The sequence below is a fragment of the Nestor notabilis genome, unplaced genomic scaffold, assembly GCF_000696875.1.
Source record: "Nestor notabilis isolate BGI_N333 unplaced genomic scaffold, ASM69687v1 scaffold14597, whole genome shotgun sequence".
Classification (NCBI taxonomy): domain Eukaryota; kingdom Metazoa; phylum Chordata; class Aves; order Psittaciformes; family Psittacidae; genus Nestor; species Nestor notabilis.
The window spans coordinates 81398-98047 of NW_009937351.1; the positions used below are offsets into that span (position 1 = coordinate 81398).

A 16650-nucleotide genomic window follows, 5' to 3' on the forward strand; every position below is an offset into this window, starting at 1 on the left:
TGGAAAATACATAGTTAAAGCTTCTCAGAAAAGTAATGTATTTCATTTTTCATAAACTCAGTAGCAACCAATCCATCAGGGTCATAACAAGAGCTGACTGTTTAATGAGACATGTTTTTAAATGACACTCTGATCTGGGGTTTAACTGGGTGACATTTTCAACACTTCTCAGGGAAAAAAAAAGGCTGAGGTGAAGATCCTGTCACCTTTTAAGTGGTTACAATAATAATCCAACTATTCAAGAGAAAATTTCAATCTGATTTCCCCCAGTGACAGAGTTTCACAAGTTGTAGTTATTTCAAAAGGCATAAATTAAACTCCAGTAGCTGCAAGAGTTCTTCCAGTGAGCCTGCTATTGAATAAGAATATAAAGAAAGAAAGAAAGAAAGAAGAAAGCTGCCTCCTGGTAAAACTGCGATATAATCCAACGGGCAAAGCAGGGTCAGTAAATGTACATTTCAGAGAAAAATCTCTTCTCTGAGTGGCACTCTGGGTTTTTTTTAGCCATAATGCAGCTCTCAGTGGCATTTGTTTGATACCGTAGGCTTCTCTTGTCAGTGATCTTTTGCATATAGAACAAGTTATAGTTTGTACTTACAGCAACACCTCAGGTGCCTCCATGGAGACGATTGGTCCTTAGAATGAATTAACTGTACAAAGAAACAGTCCTTGCCTTGAAAAATTTATAACCCCAGATACGCAAAAGGGATTATTTTTACCCTATTTTATAGTAAAAAATGACTTTGGCTTATCTTCAGTACAAAATATGACAATGTATATGACAATGAAGTAAAAAGTAAAGTATTTATAACTTTTGTATGAATTAGTTAAATGGCAAAACATGAAAAAAAATTGTCTTTGAACTAGAGTTCAAATTCAGGATTAGAAGTGCTATTATAAGATATTTCCAACTCATAGCTGTGAAGCATGAAGCCTTCTTCAGGAAGAAACCACCAGATCCTCTTCATTTTGGATGAGAACAAAACCCAACCTGAAATGAACTCCTCCTATTGATTCGGGGCAGAGGAAACAGAGGCCATGGAGAAAGCTGGCTGTATTTCCCAAGGCACAAAACAAGCATAGGTAAACCTGATTGCTGGTTGTATTTTCAAAGCAGTCCTAAAAGCCTTGCTTAATTTTACTGTACACTTCTGTATTATGAACGAATGGTCCACAACCCCTTCTGGCTGTTGGTTACATTGCCAGTCTCAAAAGGAAATGATGAGGTCCTTTCCAACCCTAACTATTCTATGATTCTATGATTGGAGACTATAACCAACTGAATTAAAAGAATAATTTCAACATTAATGCTTCTGCTCCTACTTTCTAGAGGAGATTGTACTCCCAAGGTGGCTTCAAGGGGCACTGGTCAACCTGGTGTTCTGTCAATGCTTGGAAGACATATGTCAGGAATTCACATGTAGATGGCCTGTCAGATCTAATTAACATGGAATTACATATTATTATATTTGAATAGCAATATAGTGCAAATGATCAGAAAAGCTACCTAGCATATGAGAAAGAATGAATGCCACTTTATGTGTAAAAAGTAGACAGACACATGTATCTAAGGAATTCTTGCTTCTTTTCTAATAGTAGTCTTAATAGCAACATATAATAATGAAAACTGTTTTATAAAAGGCATCAGTACTGGAGTACTGACACATAGACATTAGAATTCAATAGGCATCCAGAATTATATTGAATCATTGTCGTTTGTAGTGCAGAGCTGCCTGTGATTCGATTTTGACTGTTCATTTAAAACACATACTGATATTTTTAGGGGAGAGGAGAGAGGAATGTACAGTAAAACTTCCCTTCGAGAGTGTCTTTTATATAGGCTATGTCACAAATTGCTTTACTTCATTACAAAGATAAGTTATAATAAATAATAGCTAAACAAAAGAAGTGAAACAGGTGAGAGGAAAAAAAAATTCTTCTTAATATCTTTTAAAATGAAAATAAACATTGCATAAAAATTTAACATGGTTGTTCCAAATGGCAGGATATTCAGAAGTTTCTTGTACCAGAAATTATGGGACAAGGTGTAAAGAAACACAGAAAAAGTGGAAGGAGGAAAGAAGTATGAAAGAAAAAGATGACTTTACAGAGTAAGCTTGAGTAAGACTATGGGCAAAAAGTACTCACTGAATCTTGAAATGAAAATGGGGTTCTGTATGGATGTTTGAGGATTTGTGATGTTCACTCCTTTGAGTGCTAAAGGGGGAAACACTCTGCACATTCAAAAATAGCACAAATTGGGTCAGGCAAAGAGGAAGGAGTTATGGTAGTCCTAGTGAAAGGAGCTGCAGGAAGGGATGACAAGATCATAGTTGAGAAACATGGTAACATTTCATCCTTTGGACATGTTCTATTGTTATTTTAGCTTGTCACTGCTCTTTCTTTTCCTTAAATGCAGTTGTTTGTTTATTGGAAGTCAAGATTTTAACCAAGCGAAACGATGTGTTTCATTTCATATAACAGGGCTGTTTCTAATCCACACTCCTGCTGTGACTCATTATAGCATGCTGTCCCATCCAGCTCCACTTACATTTAAAAATACTGCATTCCAGTATTAACATTTTAAATCCCTCAGACTCCCAAATCGTGGGATTTATCTGATACTCTCTAAAGAAAACTTGTGCTTTGGAAGAAAGTTTATTGAATGTCTTGAATTTTTGGGAAGGATTATGATTTACCACAAGAGATTTGAGTTCCAGCCCTCCCCACTCTATTAATGTTGAAAGCTAATTTCTGGTAGTGATGAAAGCCGAGGATGGGCTCAGTGTGTTAGTTCGCACACTAGTTTTCTTGTCAAACTGCTAACTTCTGACAATGATGGCAAGTGCTTGTATTAGAAAACAGAAAGCCATGCAGCAGACGGCGCACTGCTTTCAAAGCATATGGCATTATTTTTTTCCCTCGTTGAGCCACAGTGTAGAAGTACATGTCAAAACAACATCTATTTTAGAAAGAAAATGGTTAGATCCCATTGTTGATTTACACTCTCTTCACACTTTATGATGAAGTCAAAACTCATGGTAACAAGAGAAAGGAGCTGACTGCAAAGGCTGAATTCGTTTAGTTTTAATCCCCAAAACAAATGATGAGAAGTGAGAAAATGCAGACATATTCAGTGAGATTAAAACAGGAGAGAATGAAGTCCAATATTTACCAAATGTGCCTGGAAAAGCTACATCCATGGGCCCACTCAGCTTTTTCTTTCAGGAAAGACAGGTTTGTCCAATGGATGAGTCTATATGGCAAAGCAGCTTTTACATCTAATTTCCAGGCTTACGCAGATGAGATGCAGAGCAACTCTTGATTCCAATCTGCTGAGCACCACACCAATTTGCCTTTTGAAGGCACAATGTGGTATATAATTCCCTAATCATCCCAGTGTTGCAGCATGAGTTGGTGAAGAGGACTGCATGCTTACTGGTTTCCTCAAGGAACAGGATAGGAGGACTGAAAAAGGACTGTGCCCTTTGAGGCAAGAATGCACGTTGTGAAAATGATAGCAAAATGGGATGGGAGACCTAATGAATGGGATTTAGGGTAAATAAGATAAACTCTTGGTGCAATTTATGTCTTGAAAAGCATACAGTCAAAACCAAACCAAAATAGGTACAGTCCCAGAAACTTTTCTGGGCCACACTCATTTTCTTCTCCTTTGAATCTAACTCAGTAAGCCTTCCTCTGTAAATGTGTTGCAGTTTCTGCTTGAACCTATGAACCAGCTACCCTTTATTCCCAAGCCACCTCAAAGATGCTTCACTTGTGTCAGTACAATAGTACTTTTGCTTGGGATGGAATAAAAAGTCAAAAACTCCAGCGCTTTTGGCGGGGCTTGGATCAGACCATTCCGGAGAGCCTGTGAAGCTCTCAAAGTAGTCTATAGGCAGTTCAGAAATCTAACACATACCCTACTGAGTTAAATAACACCATTCTCATTCTACTGCACAGACAAAAAAGAAGCAAAAGAAAAGTAATTCAGTGTTTCAAATAAGTTTGTTCACTGTCAGTGGAAAAAATGCAGAGGAAGCTACTTTTCTGGCAGTGTCACATACTACCATCACATGGTATTTTTCAAGTAACCTAGGGGCCACAGAGGCACATCACCCTTGTGAGAAATAAAGTTTGAGCTAGCTGTGAATAAACAAAACCTTTGCAGCAGAGAGAGGCAAATGTCCTGAGGCCAGCTCCTGCCCTCAGGCATGGGACGGTTGCCACAGCATCCCTTCAGGGTTGCTACCCTAGGAGTTCTGCCTGGCTTCATCGCAGCTGTCTGCCTTTTCTAAGGTCAGAAATAAATGTGTACAAATGTAATGAAAGCTTCTTTTTTCTTTTTAATGCAACTCTTTTTTTCAGTGTGGAGCTTTCCTCCTTACCTTTATCTTTTTCTTGCTGGAATCCATGATCATTTTCCAATCTGACCCATTGTTGCTGTAGCCAATTTTGAATTTTTTCATGAATACTTTGTTTTCTCGGTGCTTGCCTCCTTGGACAATTATACCCCTCACTTTTTTTTCTTCTCCAAGGTCTATCTGAAGCCATTCGTTTGTATATGGATGAGTAGTTGGTGGCAGCGCCCAACCTGAGCGGCTTGTTATGAGGCGAGCATTTTCTGGGATCCAGTTTCGATCAACTTGAGTAGATGCAGTAATCTGAGAGTCAGGAATGAGCCCAGACACCATACCCAGCATCCCAGAGCAAGGATAATCTATAGAGAAAAAACAAACAAATAGTTAACCTGAACAAGCACCAAAACAGAAACAGGACACATCAGTCAATTTAGCTATCATGAGCAATTACTTATTTATTTCTTACATCCAAAATAATCTTTCTGAATTTGTGTATAATTTTCATTTGTTCAAACTTGCACATCCTAGTTTTGGCAGGAAGTACCAAAATACCACAAGTATTTCTGGCTTGATGGGAACCAAAGGATCAGAAAATCCTATTCTATTCTTGTTTTCTATTCTTCTTGCTAAGGCAAAGAGTGCAGGGTCACATCTGATTTTGTGAATATTTCCCTGGAGAAAACTTCCCAAATCAGCCAAAACTTGGTTGCAGAATACTTAATTTTGGTGACACTGGAAATGGAAATATTTTATACATTCTGTAACATACTGCTGTACTTGAGATTTTCACACTGTGTTTTCTCAGGCTTTCTCAAATGACACAGAAGCTAAATAGTTGCTTCCTAGATAAATATAAATTAGAAGTTCCTGCTAACAAGGAATAGAGTTTTTCAATATAGAATGTAACAGCAGTTTTGCTGATATTACCTTCATCTAATCTGAAAAGATTTCATATGATGACTTGGTATCCTATAACATAGTAATCGGTGATCTTGTTTTCCTGCTGTATGGAAACCAGTCCTAAGAAACATTTTGAAGACTAAAGAAACACCTTAAAGGAAAAAAATATCTCTAGAACTGTTTAAAATGAGTGCAAATGAACTGTATTAAATGCCGTAAAATAATGGCATGTATTTTTTAGAAAAATCAGCTTTGCAAATCTATTAAATCATTAACATTTTCTTTAACTATAACTTGTATTTTTACTTTACATATAAAAATGCCTCCATTTTGTAGAAGTTACAGAAATACCAAAACTAGGGGGAAAAAAGACTTCTAAAAAAATTCCTACTTGTGCCTGTTATTTTTATTATTTTTTTTTTTTTAAATCCAAGACAGTATTTTGATGATAATGCTTGAATAGGCTTCAGATCTAAGTGTTTGTACCTTGCAATGCAAGCTATGTATGTTTGTTTCTTGGGAAACCTGCTGAGAACTACCTATAAATAGGAGGCATGAGAGAGAGAGACACTGGAGGGTTAGGAAGGAGAAACAAGATGGGAATTTGCAGAGTGTCTGTGTATTTTAGTTATTTTGCATGGAGCTGTAAAACAATCAAACTGAACACCTAAACGATAATGCCAGAACAACATTCAGATAACCCTGTATGTTTGGGTTGTTGTGTATTGTTGTCTTTAGTTTTTTTTCATTTCTTCATTCAGACCACAGTGGAAATAGTGAAGACACATTTAACTGATAAAAATAAAACCCACAGCACAGGCAAAATAAGTTCGCTTAGCTTTAAAATCCTTCCCAAGACATACCTGTTATCTTGCAGCCATAAACTTCAAATCTTAGTGATACTCCATTTTCCCAAGACACAGGTCTAATTCGCACAAACCGTGTTAAAACTGGTTTGGCAAAAGGTCTGTAAACAACATCAGTGGGATTGCTATTCCCTTGAAACACCTTTGTGTGAAAAGAAAAAGTATATATTTGTTAGGCTTTCTCTTAAACAGTGTCTATAATTCTGTGTTTTACAGATGGTTATGATTCAAGGTCTAACCAGGGTTATGTGGGGAAGGGAGGTTTGAGACAAAAGACTTGCATGGGGAATTATTTCATTAAACTAAGACAATTTTTGGAGCCAGATAAGCTTTCCTTGGGGAGGGAAAAGAAGATGTAACATGTTCAATAATATTAAAAAATACTTGCCACCTGCAGAGTCCCATAGCACACCATACACTGCAGAGCAGATCAGGAGAGCTCAGGACCGTCTTGAGAGCAGGAGCTCAACAAGGGTCTGTCCACTCCTTGCCTATTTTGAAGTGTTCCTGATGACCAGATCTATGTGTGGGAATGACGTATGCTGGTCTTTGTCACCCAAGGACTGCCATGTCCTGGAAAAATCCCTCAATGCTCCATTAGGGCAGTTTTATTCCTCGCACATTTAAAGAATGATTCAAAAAGCTACAGAACCTCTGGGCCAAATTAAAGGTTTGGATGTCAGACCTTAACTATCCCATATGGAGTCAGGTTAAAAACATACATTATTTCATTGTCCTTGGACTTAAAGAGTTTTGCAGAATGTATTGTGAAAAGCTTGCCTTGTCAACCTGCTGTTTTTAAAACCTTTTTAGCAAGGACAAACATACTCAGATTTTCTTACATACTGAGATGGAAGTCTATTTTAAAATGTACATAGCAGGCTCTAAGGTTTTGTCTGCATCCCCTGAGGCTAGTAGTCAAATTATACGAACAATGAGACTTCCACAAGAAGGGACAGGATTGTGCTGTGCTTTCATGTTGGGGATCCTGCAGATGCGCTCCTTCCTAGCAGAGCTGAAACCTTGCAATGTTCTAGCCCAAAGAAGGTGATTCAGCTTCCTGCTTCTTCCTCACGTAGAGAGGAACAATTTCCTGTTTTCCATACATATAAACCTCTCTCCTTTTATGGGAGATACATACACTGTCCACTTTCCTGTTTGTTACTTGCAATAACTACACTAATTTGGAGCAGAGGCCAGCAGCGCACAGCTGTCAACTCATCAGGCTCAGTTATATCTCAAGTAATTTAACATAGGAGTTTCATATCTAGCAAGAGGTTTTAAAGGGAGCTACTTTCCAGCAACTTTTTTTTTCTGAGAGGATCTGTTGTAGTTTTGTCAAGGTCTGACTGACAGAGAAAATGAGTCTTTTCTCAAAAGTACACAGCTTCTTATATGTAGTAAGTACAACTCTCGTGTGAGGCTGCCTGAAAGAGATCTGCAGCTGCCTGCTTTTGTTGTTTCTTCAGTAGCCAAGTCTACTTAACTTTTCATTTGTATAAAGATATCAGAGGGAGACTGGTGCATAGTTTTTTCTTGACCTGATCAACGGCAAAATATTGCTGTTTTAGAAACCTGATTCTTTTATAAACTATTTGAGCAAATAACATAGGTTTAGTAAGTGTTCTTACTAACTAAGGACATCATGTACAAGAGAAACTTATGTAAAATACACTCTTGGATAGTTTACACATTGAAGCTGATAGTGAAAATCAAGCATGGTCTGATTTTGAAAGAGGCATTTGTTCAGATTACGGGAACCAGAGCCAGGACACCCTGTGTTTCATACCAGCCACAGCCTTTGCTCCTCTTGTGACTTTAGGCAAGTCAGTTATTGTACCTTTATACATCATTATACAGTGCCCGCATTGTAGCATTTGACCTTCTAAAGTTCTTTCTCTGTAAAAACAGGATAATACCTGTCAAAGAGAAGCTTTTAGGATTCATTTTTTGTTGTTTTACAAGTGCTTCAAAGAAGAAAGATGTGTTAAACACTGCTACCATTTTGATTAGATAAATACAGCGGACTTGGCATAGCACTTACAGATGAATCAGGGACACAATAGTAATCAAATATTTAGAGCTAGATATGGTTACACTGATAGAGTTTAATATTATACAGCTCTTCCTGGTCCTCACAGAAGGGTCACAAAAAAGCCGTTTTGAAGGGAGGTACCACTTATATCTTTCCAGTTGCATCAGCCCCTGGCAGCCTCTAGGGATGCTGCTCCTGGGCACATCCTGAGCGAGGTGGGAAGGGAAGCACAACCTCACTGGGACTATTCATGTGAGAGTCGGAGCAGCAGTGACTTCTCAGTAACGAGCTTTATGCTCATGTAGTGGATAATGAAGATATTTCTTCTGAGTGTCTAAAGCTGTTTCACTGAGAGGTCACAGAGAGAGAATCCTCTGATAAATGGAAAGGTGCTAAAAATCTATAAGGATGGAAAGATGTGCCTAATTATCTGTCTGCATGACCCCCATCACTGAGGTGCTTGGAAGTCTAACAAACTACTGATCGCTTGCTAGCACTCCTGCAAGACAGTGTGGCTATGCACGGGGATCTGTGGCACTGACACGCTGCATATCCAGAGCTTCGCTGCAGATAAGGGAGCTACATATTTTTTAAAAGGTTCCCCACAGTGTTTTTCTCAAGGTCACACAGAAAATCTCTGGTAAACTGGGAAACAGCAGCACACTCCAGGGAAAAGACCTGAACCACTCACACTATGTTGGGTACAACAGGCAAGGCATCACCTTGCACCATTTTCAGCTGCTCTGGGCTTTGGATAAACAATTTGTGTGGCTCATTACTACTGAGACAATAGCTATGTTTTGGATTTGAGATATTGTTAACTCTGAACAACCTGATGAAAACGGTGATAACTTATTCCTGGGGTTTTTTTTGGGTTTTTGTGTGTGTGTGTGTTTTTTTTTTTTTTCTTATTCCTGGGGTTTTTTTTGGGTTTTTTTGTGTGTGTGTTTTTTTTTTTTTTTGTTTTTTTTTTTTTTTTTTTTTAACAACCGATAGTAACTGAACAGCTCTTGGCCAAAGAGAGGTACAAAAGAAAAGACTTACAACAGGCTTGTTTCCCTCCTTCAGTGTAATCCAGTCCTCTCCGTTGGAGCTGACATCTACGCGGTATGTTTTCAGATAATATTCTTTCTTTGTTTCTTTTGAGATGGCTCCTTGAGTCCCAATTCCAGAAACAAAGCGAAGAAGGCCTAGATCTACCTGTAGTAATGAATGAATTGGGACAGGAGGACAATCAGTTCAGAGCATAACAACACTGCAGAAGTGACACCCACTCTGCCCCCTCCATGTTTTACAAAGATAATAAGGATTTCATACACAGGAAATTGCAACATATTGTTGATAATATGGCCATAATGTCTCTTTTGTAAATAGTGTCAACACGAGAGATGGGAACATTTGCCTGATTACCCAGAAGGGTTATTTGCATGTCAGAGAATTAATTTTCCTCTGTGGAGGAGGAACCAGAGACCCCATCAGTGTGAATGGGAAACACCAGGCTGAAGAGAAGTTACTAGAGAAGCTCCTCAAGGATCAGTCTCATGTACAATCTTACTTATTACTTTCATTAACTACCTTGCATAGATGCTAATGAAATTTGCTAAGGACACAAAGCTGCAAGGCATTGTCAATACAGAGGAGACTCATGCAGTGAGAACTGAACAGCCCTAAGGACTGCAGTGTTAGAAATGGGATGAAATTTAACAGTTAATATCAAAGTTGTGCACTTAGGGAATGATAACAAGAATTCTGCTAAAACCCAGGGGCTCACTGTTTGCAAACAGAAGAGGAGAAAAGAAACCCGTAGTGTATTAGTGAGTCACAGGATACTTATAAATCACTGTGTGATTTTGTTGGGGAAAAAGCAAACAAGTTGCTTGTACTGCATGATGTATTTGGAGAAAACAGAAAGAAGCATTAGCACAGGCACAATAATTCTGTCTGTCAAATATAATGAACTTGAATCATTAGAAAATGAATACTATGGTGTGCACATGAATGTGTGTTAGGGGCCTTATCTCTTCTTCACTCATTCTTTCTCCTTCTCTCATAAAGTTACATTGCAACCAAATGGACAACTGATTTAGGTTAACCTTCCGCTCCTTCACTTATTTATTTGTTTGTCAACCACATCTAGTTCATCATATGGTATGACAGAAGATTATTGGCATAGCTGGTAGGATGGTGTGGGGTGCAGGAGTATGGCTGCCCAAAGTCAGTTCTGCTGGCAAACAAAACCTTTGTCCTGGTGTACAACTCCAGCTGCCAAATGGATGAAACTAGGCACAAAACTTTCTCACAGCCAGGTTGGTGACACAGCTTTGAAATGCCTGCCATTTTCTTACAGTCTTTCTTTAGCCATAATAACAAACCAATCAAAATCAAATTCATCCTCCTCTTTCTCTGCAGCTAGAACCTCCTCTTTGTTTCCTAAAGCAAACCACTTAATTTCAATGTAAAATGACACTACCCGTAAAATATTACTTGGAGTAATTTATTCCTCTAAACTTCAGTTATAGGATAATAATACTTTAATTAACTCTTCTCAAGTGAATGTCCCATGAATGTCTCAGACTTTTTATTATTTCCAAAGTATGCAGGATGCGGAATATACGACCCCTGTGTCCCACAGGCATCCTTTTTCCTGCATGTATGTCATATATCCAAAGGCGGTGGAGCGGTTAAATCAACACGCTCTCTCAAAAGGCTGAAGGAAGTGCTTGAGGACAGACTGGTTGCTCTCTCAATGCCCATGTCATATGCAAGGCATTTTTAAGTCTTCCAGCACAAGAATAGGAGCCTTGTGTGTGACAGATAGAACTATCTTTCAGGGCAAAGCCTCTGCCCCAGTATTTAAGGCTGGTAAAGTCTATATGTAACATTTTAGCCCTTGTCTTTAGGGGTGACATACTGCAACATATTGTTTTGTCATGATAAAAAAAATCATCCTTAAAAAAAAATAAAAATCCCAGCACCACCTTACAAAAACAATCAAGTGATTTAAAGTAACTGGAGAGTCTCAGATGTTAGATTGTTGCAATCTGAAAGTTAATGGGGGAATGTGGGCATCATTGCGCTGAGCAATCTCAGCTTAACTTCAAATGCTCTCCAAACTGTACTCTGCTGATTGTAAAGTGTGCTGCACTGAGTTATGTCCAATACCACATTCACTTCCAGGCTGAAGTGCACTTGAAAATCTGGAAGTCTGAGGGAGCGCAGAGCTAAGTTATTTAAATGATCTGCTTCTCTTACAATTTGAAACAGCTCTTCAGTTTTGAAATGATTAGGGTCCCAAGCCTGTACTGTTCCAACTGATTTGAAATGATTCTAGTAGGAGCTTTTTAATATACAGTAAGTACTTCATTGTGAATAAAGTCAAGCAATGGCCTATTACAAGAGTTCTAGGTATTTGAAGCCAAGTTAGAATTTAACACTGGGGGTTTAGGGGAAGGTTTGATTAGTTGATGCCTGAACTAACAATTACAGCTACCAGTCACTGACTGTTAAGGCAACTAAATCAAAGAACTTCAGTTCCCCAGATTTTGCTTTGTCCCAAATGCTGGTATTCAATATACCTTGTTAAATCCCAGGGCACTGAATATCCTACAGCATCTATCCCACTGCCTGGGTCTAAGTCCCAGACACACAAAAGATACAACCTGAAATCTGGTGGAATTCAAAAAGCAGGCAGAAATTGTCCTGCCAGAATGTAACAGCTCACTGGGAGAGAAAGACTCCAAGAAGGCCTCTAATTTATTGCCTTTAGATAGGGAAGGGGCAACCTCATTAGTGCTCGTGGCTCCAGTAACTATGTAATATGGTACAGGAGTAGGTAGGCATCTCTGGTTAGGGAGAACATCCTTTCATATAGATGCGCTCTATCCAGATCAGCAAATCTAATGTGCTTCTTGAAAACTGGAACTAAGTCAACAGTGGTCCTCTCCTGGATCACCTGGAGGTTGATGGGCTGAGTGTTTAGCTGTGTGCCACAGTTTTAAATCCCTTGGAAAATCAAGCTGCAACCCCAGACCTGCAACATGGCAGGGGTTGTTTGCTCATGAGCTGATGAAGGAAAAAAGAATAATCTTTCTCCATCAGTGTTTTGTGAAAAAGGAGCAGTGCCAGTAAGAAAGGTGGGGCTAAGCAGTAAAGAAGCAGAAGGACTGGAGCTTTTAGTACTAACTCTGTGTCAATGCAGAGTTTCAGGAGAGAGGCAGAACTTAAGGCATTTTCTTCCCTTTGACAGTTCTCTGCAGTGGCCTCCAGAGAAGAGGTGCAAACAGAATTGCAACACTGTGCACCCCTCTGTGGTGCCTAAGTATGTTTGTAAATCAAGCTCTAAATGTACCAATCTTCTTCTCTAAGTAAGGTGAGAGAAATAAATTATGCAGAGGACTATCTTGGAAACTGCATGACATATTTTAATGGGCTGTTAAGCTCACGTTCATTAATCACTTTGTGATGCATTTTGTTTTCTTTCCAATGACTTTTGAAACTTTACTTTCTGTAAAATTCAAAATTGTGCATAAAATACACATTCTGAATGTTACAGAGTTGAAATTCAACCATATGAACTGCTATTAACAATTGGCACCTGAAAGTACCAAAATGTAGCTGTGGTAAGACACAGTTCTGAACTATGTTAACCAGAGGCATTATTGCAGAGGGTAGTAGCTCTAGTACAGCTGTGTCACCAAACAGATAGGAGTTCTTAGGCTTCTTGGAGGCTTATGCCTATGGAGTACAACTGTCTGTGTGATTTCTAATCAACTTATATGTCATCTCCACAGAGGTCTCGAAGTGTTAACATGACCAGAGGTAACCCATTTTTCTCAGATACAATCGCCTCCAGATGAGGTAATAATGCAAATCTTTAACAACTATTTTTTTGTTTTGGCCTTTTTGTTTCAAGAACTTGTGTTTTACATTAAAATGAACTGTGGAGAGAGGTGGTGATGAAATACAGTACTTTTGAAGATGAACATCAAATGCATTTCCCTGCAATTATTTGACATCTAGCTTTCTGCACATATGATAAACAAACATCTGGTATTTATTTAAAAGGATGCAAGCAATTTTAGAAGTTATTGCACGCTGTATGGCTGTGATCCGAGATAGGCAGCTGTCTCCAAACCTGGAATCTTGACATTTCATTTCCATGACCAGAGTTTCAGCTTTGACTAACTGCAGTATGTTGCTAGTTGTTTTTTTCAAACTTTGTTCACTTTCATGCAGATAAAAAAGCATTATCTGTCTTGGAAAATGATGCCTTAGGGCTTTATCCAAAAACACAGCCTTTGATAATTGCCAGTGCTGCAATGTGACTGCCTTTATTAGCAAGTACAAGACCGGGAGCAGACTTGACTATAAGAATGGGCCCCTAACTTACGAGAAAAGAGGAATATCTCAAATGTGTGGTTTTTTTTCCAGGAAAGAAATGTTCATGTAAAAAAAGCCCTAGTTGTTCCTGCTTCTAAAATCAATGTCTTTTGTGCGAGAGCATATTGCAAGATACTATCTGTTCCTACATATGAACTACTTCTTCTCTATTTATTCTGCAAAATCTTTCAGCATCCAGGAAAAATATTTTTATTGCTGTCTTACTGTCTCCAAAGACAGTGGTTGGGTGACACATTTTTAAGGCATAGATATGCAAAAGGTGGTATACACATACTCATTTTATTAGGCATCAGCTACAGAAAAGGAAAACCAGTAACATTTAGCTCTGCACAATGAATCATGTAGCAAGTCTTAGCAAACTGCTGGGTAAAGAACAACACACAACATACATGACTTGAAATTAATGTTGTTGCTCCCTATCATCACGCATAACCATGTCATAGTATGGAAGACCTTATTTCCAGAATGAAAGTCTGCCTCGCTAAATAAAATACAGCCATTGAGGGAGCTGTAGCAAGTGAGCAGTTTTGCCAGCTTTTAACACTCCTACTGTAGGTCTGTCTGTTTAACAGCCTGAGAAAATAAAGGACAAAGTGCTGGAGTTTGATTAACAACAGGAAGCTTTTTGTTGTGGGCATCTCTTGTGGCTTGAAAAGCTGTATAATCCATCACTTGACACAACATACCAAAGTAAATATTTTCAGAGAACTGTGTCATTTCCCTAGATAGCATACAGTGCTTGGAGTCAGATTAGCTGTTGTGACGCTTCGCTGTTCTTCTGTCAAATATTTAATTAAGCAAGAGTCGATCTTTTTTATTAGGTGTTACTGTTGAGTTGACCAATCCCATGATGTATATACAATTATCACTCAATTCCCTTATTTATTGAGCTTTAAGTAAAGAAGATTATAATGCTAAGTAGAAATGGCACAGGCTTTAGTAGAAATTCTGAAAATAGTCTAATTAATTTGGTCTGAAAATTACTTTTAAAAGTCTTTGTCCTTGAAATGAGTTACAAGAGCACAACTCCTTGATTAATGACAGGGTGTAAATATTCATCCTGAGTTTTAGTGAAAATAGTTAAGGTTGTAAACTGTCCCAGGTCTTTATGCAAAATTCTCAGTGATATTTGTGGCAGCTCCATAAAGAAAATGAGGAGACATAGCTGTTAGTAAGATCTCTCCTGAATCACTGAAGTCTTTCTCATTGACCTTGACAGCAACATCCTGAAAGCCCCAGAAGAGAAAGCAGCTTATCACATGCTCAACTTCTAGTCTGTGCCTAACAACTGCCCTTGGTAAGTATGCTTTACTGAATTGATGCTTATGTGACTTGGCAAAAATGGGGAAGCGTGAAAGAGAAGATGAGCAAACATTCATGCCAAAGAAATAGGAATGCTTGGCAGCAAAAAGGAAATAAACTTTCTTTAGCAGTTGAAATATTCCTCACAATCTTCACCTTATGCCCAAATCCTTCTCTGTAGCAGAAAAAACTTAAGTATAAAGATTCCTCCAACTGAAAACAAAGAATAGGCTCAAAGGATGCCATCACATTAAGATATTGGTGCTGGAATTGCAGTATTGAGTACAGTAATTTTTTTTAGAGGCAAATCAGCCAGTTTCTACAAGAGAAAATGTAAGATAATGATGATAAAGTATGACGAACATAAGAGAACCTCAGTCAACTTTATGGGGCTGTTCAATAAGGAGAAGATGCAGAAAGTGTAAGAAAAATGAAATCCAGAAACAAAAAGGAAAAAAGACAAGGAAGAAATGAAAGAAAAGACCTCTGTGTCTCTGACAGAGGAAAGATAATGCTTGTGTGGGCTGTGTTGCATCTGGATTCATGGCACATTCTCCCACTCTTATGTTAATTTTTTTTTGCATAAATCAGAAGCAACTAATTAAAAAAGAAATATTTAATTCTGACATGTTCTTTGAACTGGTGTTCCATCTGGTTCTGTTTGAATAGTAAAATCTGCTGTAGTTGTAAAAATTGGCAAGCAGTGCTCTGGTAAAGAGAAACAAAAGAGACTCAGTACAGCAGGTTAATACACTAGCATTTCAACTTGAGACATTTCCAGAATTCAGCAAACCAAATCGCTCCAGTATGGAAACTATAAAGATGAAATGTGAAAGAGAAATGCTGCGAGTGGGCCCGGAGAAGCACTGCCACTGGTACACATTAGCTCTGTGTGATATTTTTAGTGTGAGTCTTTGAATGAGTTGGTTTAAAAGCAAGTGCAATGCAGTGCTCCCCTGAAATGGGCTCACTGTATTGTATGAAATGCATCCAGTGCACATGCAGTGATAGCGAATGATCCTTCTGCTATTCGTTTGCAAGCTCCACCTTATGCATTCATGCGGTGCTCTGATGTAACATGATCGTTGTTCAGAAGACTCAGAAAATACCTTCTTCTTAATTTATTTTTTTTGCTTGGAAACTACTTAAAACCTGAACACCAAGATACAATAAACTCTGATAACAAAGGGAGGAAAATGTAATCGTATTGGGATTTCTATAGACTCCGGGATCTAAGTAATCAGCATCTTATGTCATTCAAACCCTCTCTGTAGCAATGAAGAGAAAGGCTGATTAACTCACAGTGCTTTAGAAAAAAGATTGTTTTACATCTTGCAGGAGCATATCTTGCTGTGAAATATTACTTCTTTAAAATGAAAACCTTTGCTCTGCACTACATTAACTTGCAAATGGATAACCTAAGACATGTACAATGACTTGGTCAAAAAAAAAAGGAATGTGAATGGCCCCTTTTTCCAGCTAAGATACTTAGGAACCCTTGCTGAGCAAGAAATGAGTCAGGAACGTAATACTTTTAATTAACGTTTTCTGAATACTTATTTGTAATTTACATTTAATTTTAAACCTGAGCTTAATCCTCTGATCTGGAATGAAGACAACTATTTAGTGCAGTTTGAATGTAACCTTCCCAGTTTGTGTTAGAAACTATAGAAAAGGGAAACTCTATAGCAATACTTGCAGAACCACTCTTTTCTGAGAGAAGGACATAATTGTAGGACTTTTTTCCCCCTAAATGTACTGAGCAGCTAATGCACAAATGGGA

The 16650-nt window shown here is 38.3% G+C and overlaps 1 protein-coding gene across 1 annotated transcript in view; it reads right to left on the bottom strand.

Annotated features, from left to right (window-relative positions):
* Positions 1-16650, bottom strand: part of NRP1 (neuropilin 1) — a gene marked incomplete at its 5' end in the record, with an annotated part of 65702 nt that overhangs the window by 23520 nt on the left and 25532 nt on the right. Inside the window, 3 exons of the mRNA XM_010018798.1 lie at positions 4392-4723; positions 6128-6272; positions 9210-9365. Coding sequence (XP_010017100.1) covers positions 4392-4723; positions 6128-6272; positions 9210-9365 — 633 coding nt within the window. The remainder of the gene's footprint in view (positions 1-4391; positions 4724-6127; positions 6273-9209; positions 9366-16650) is intronic.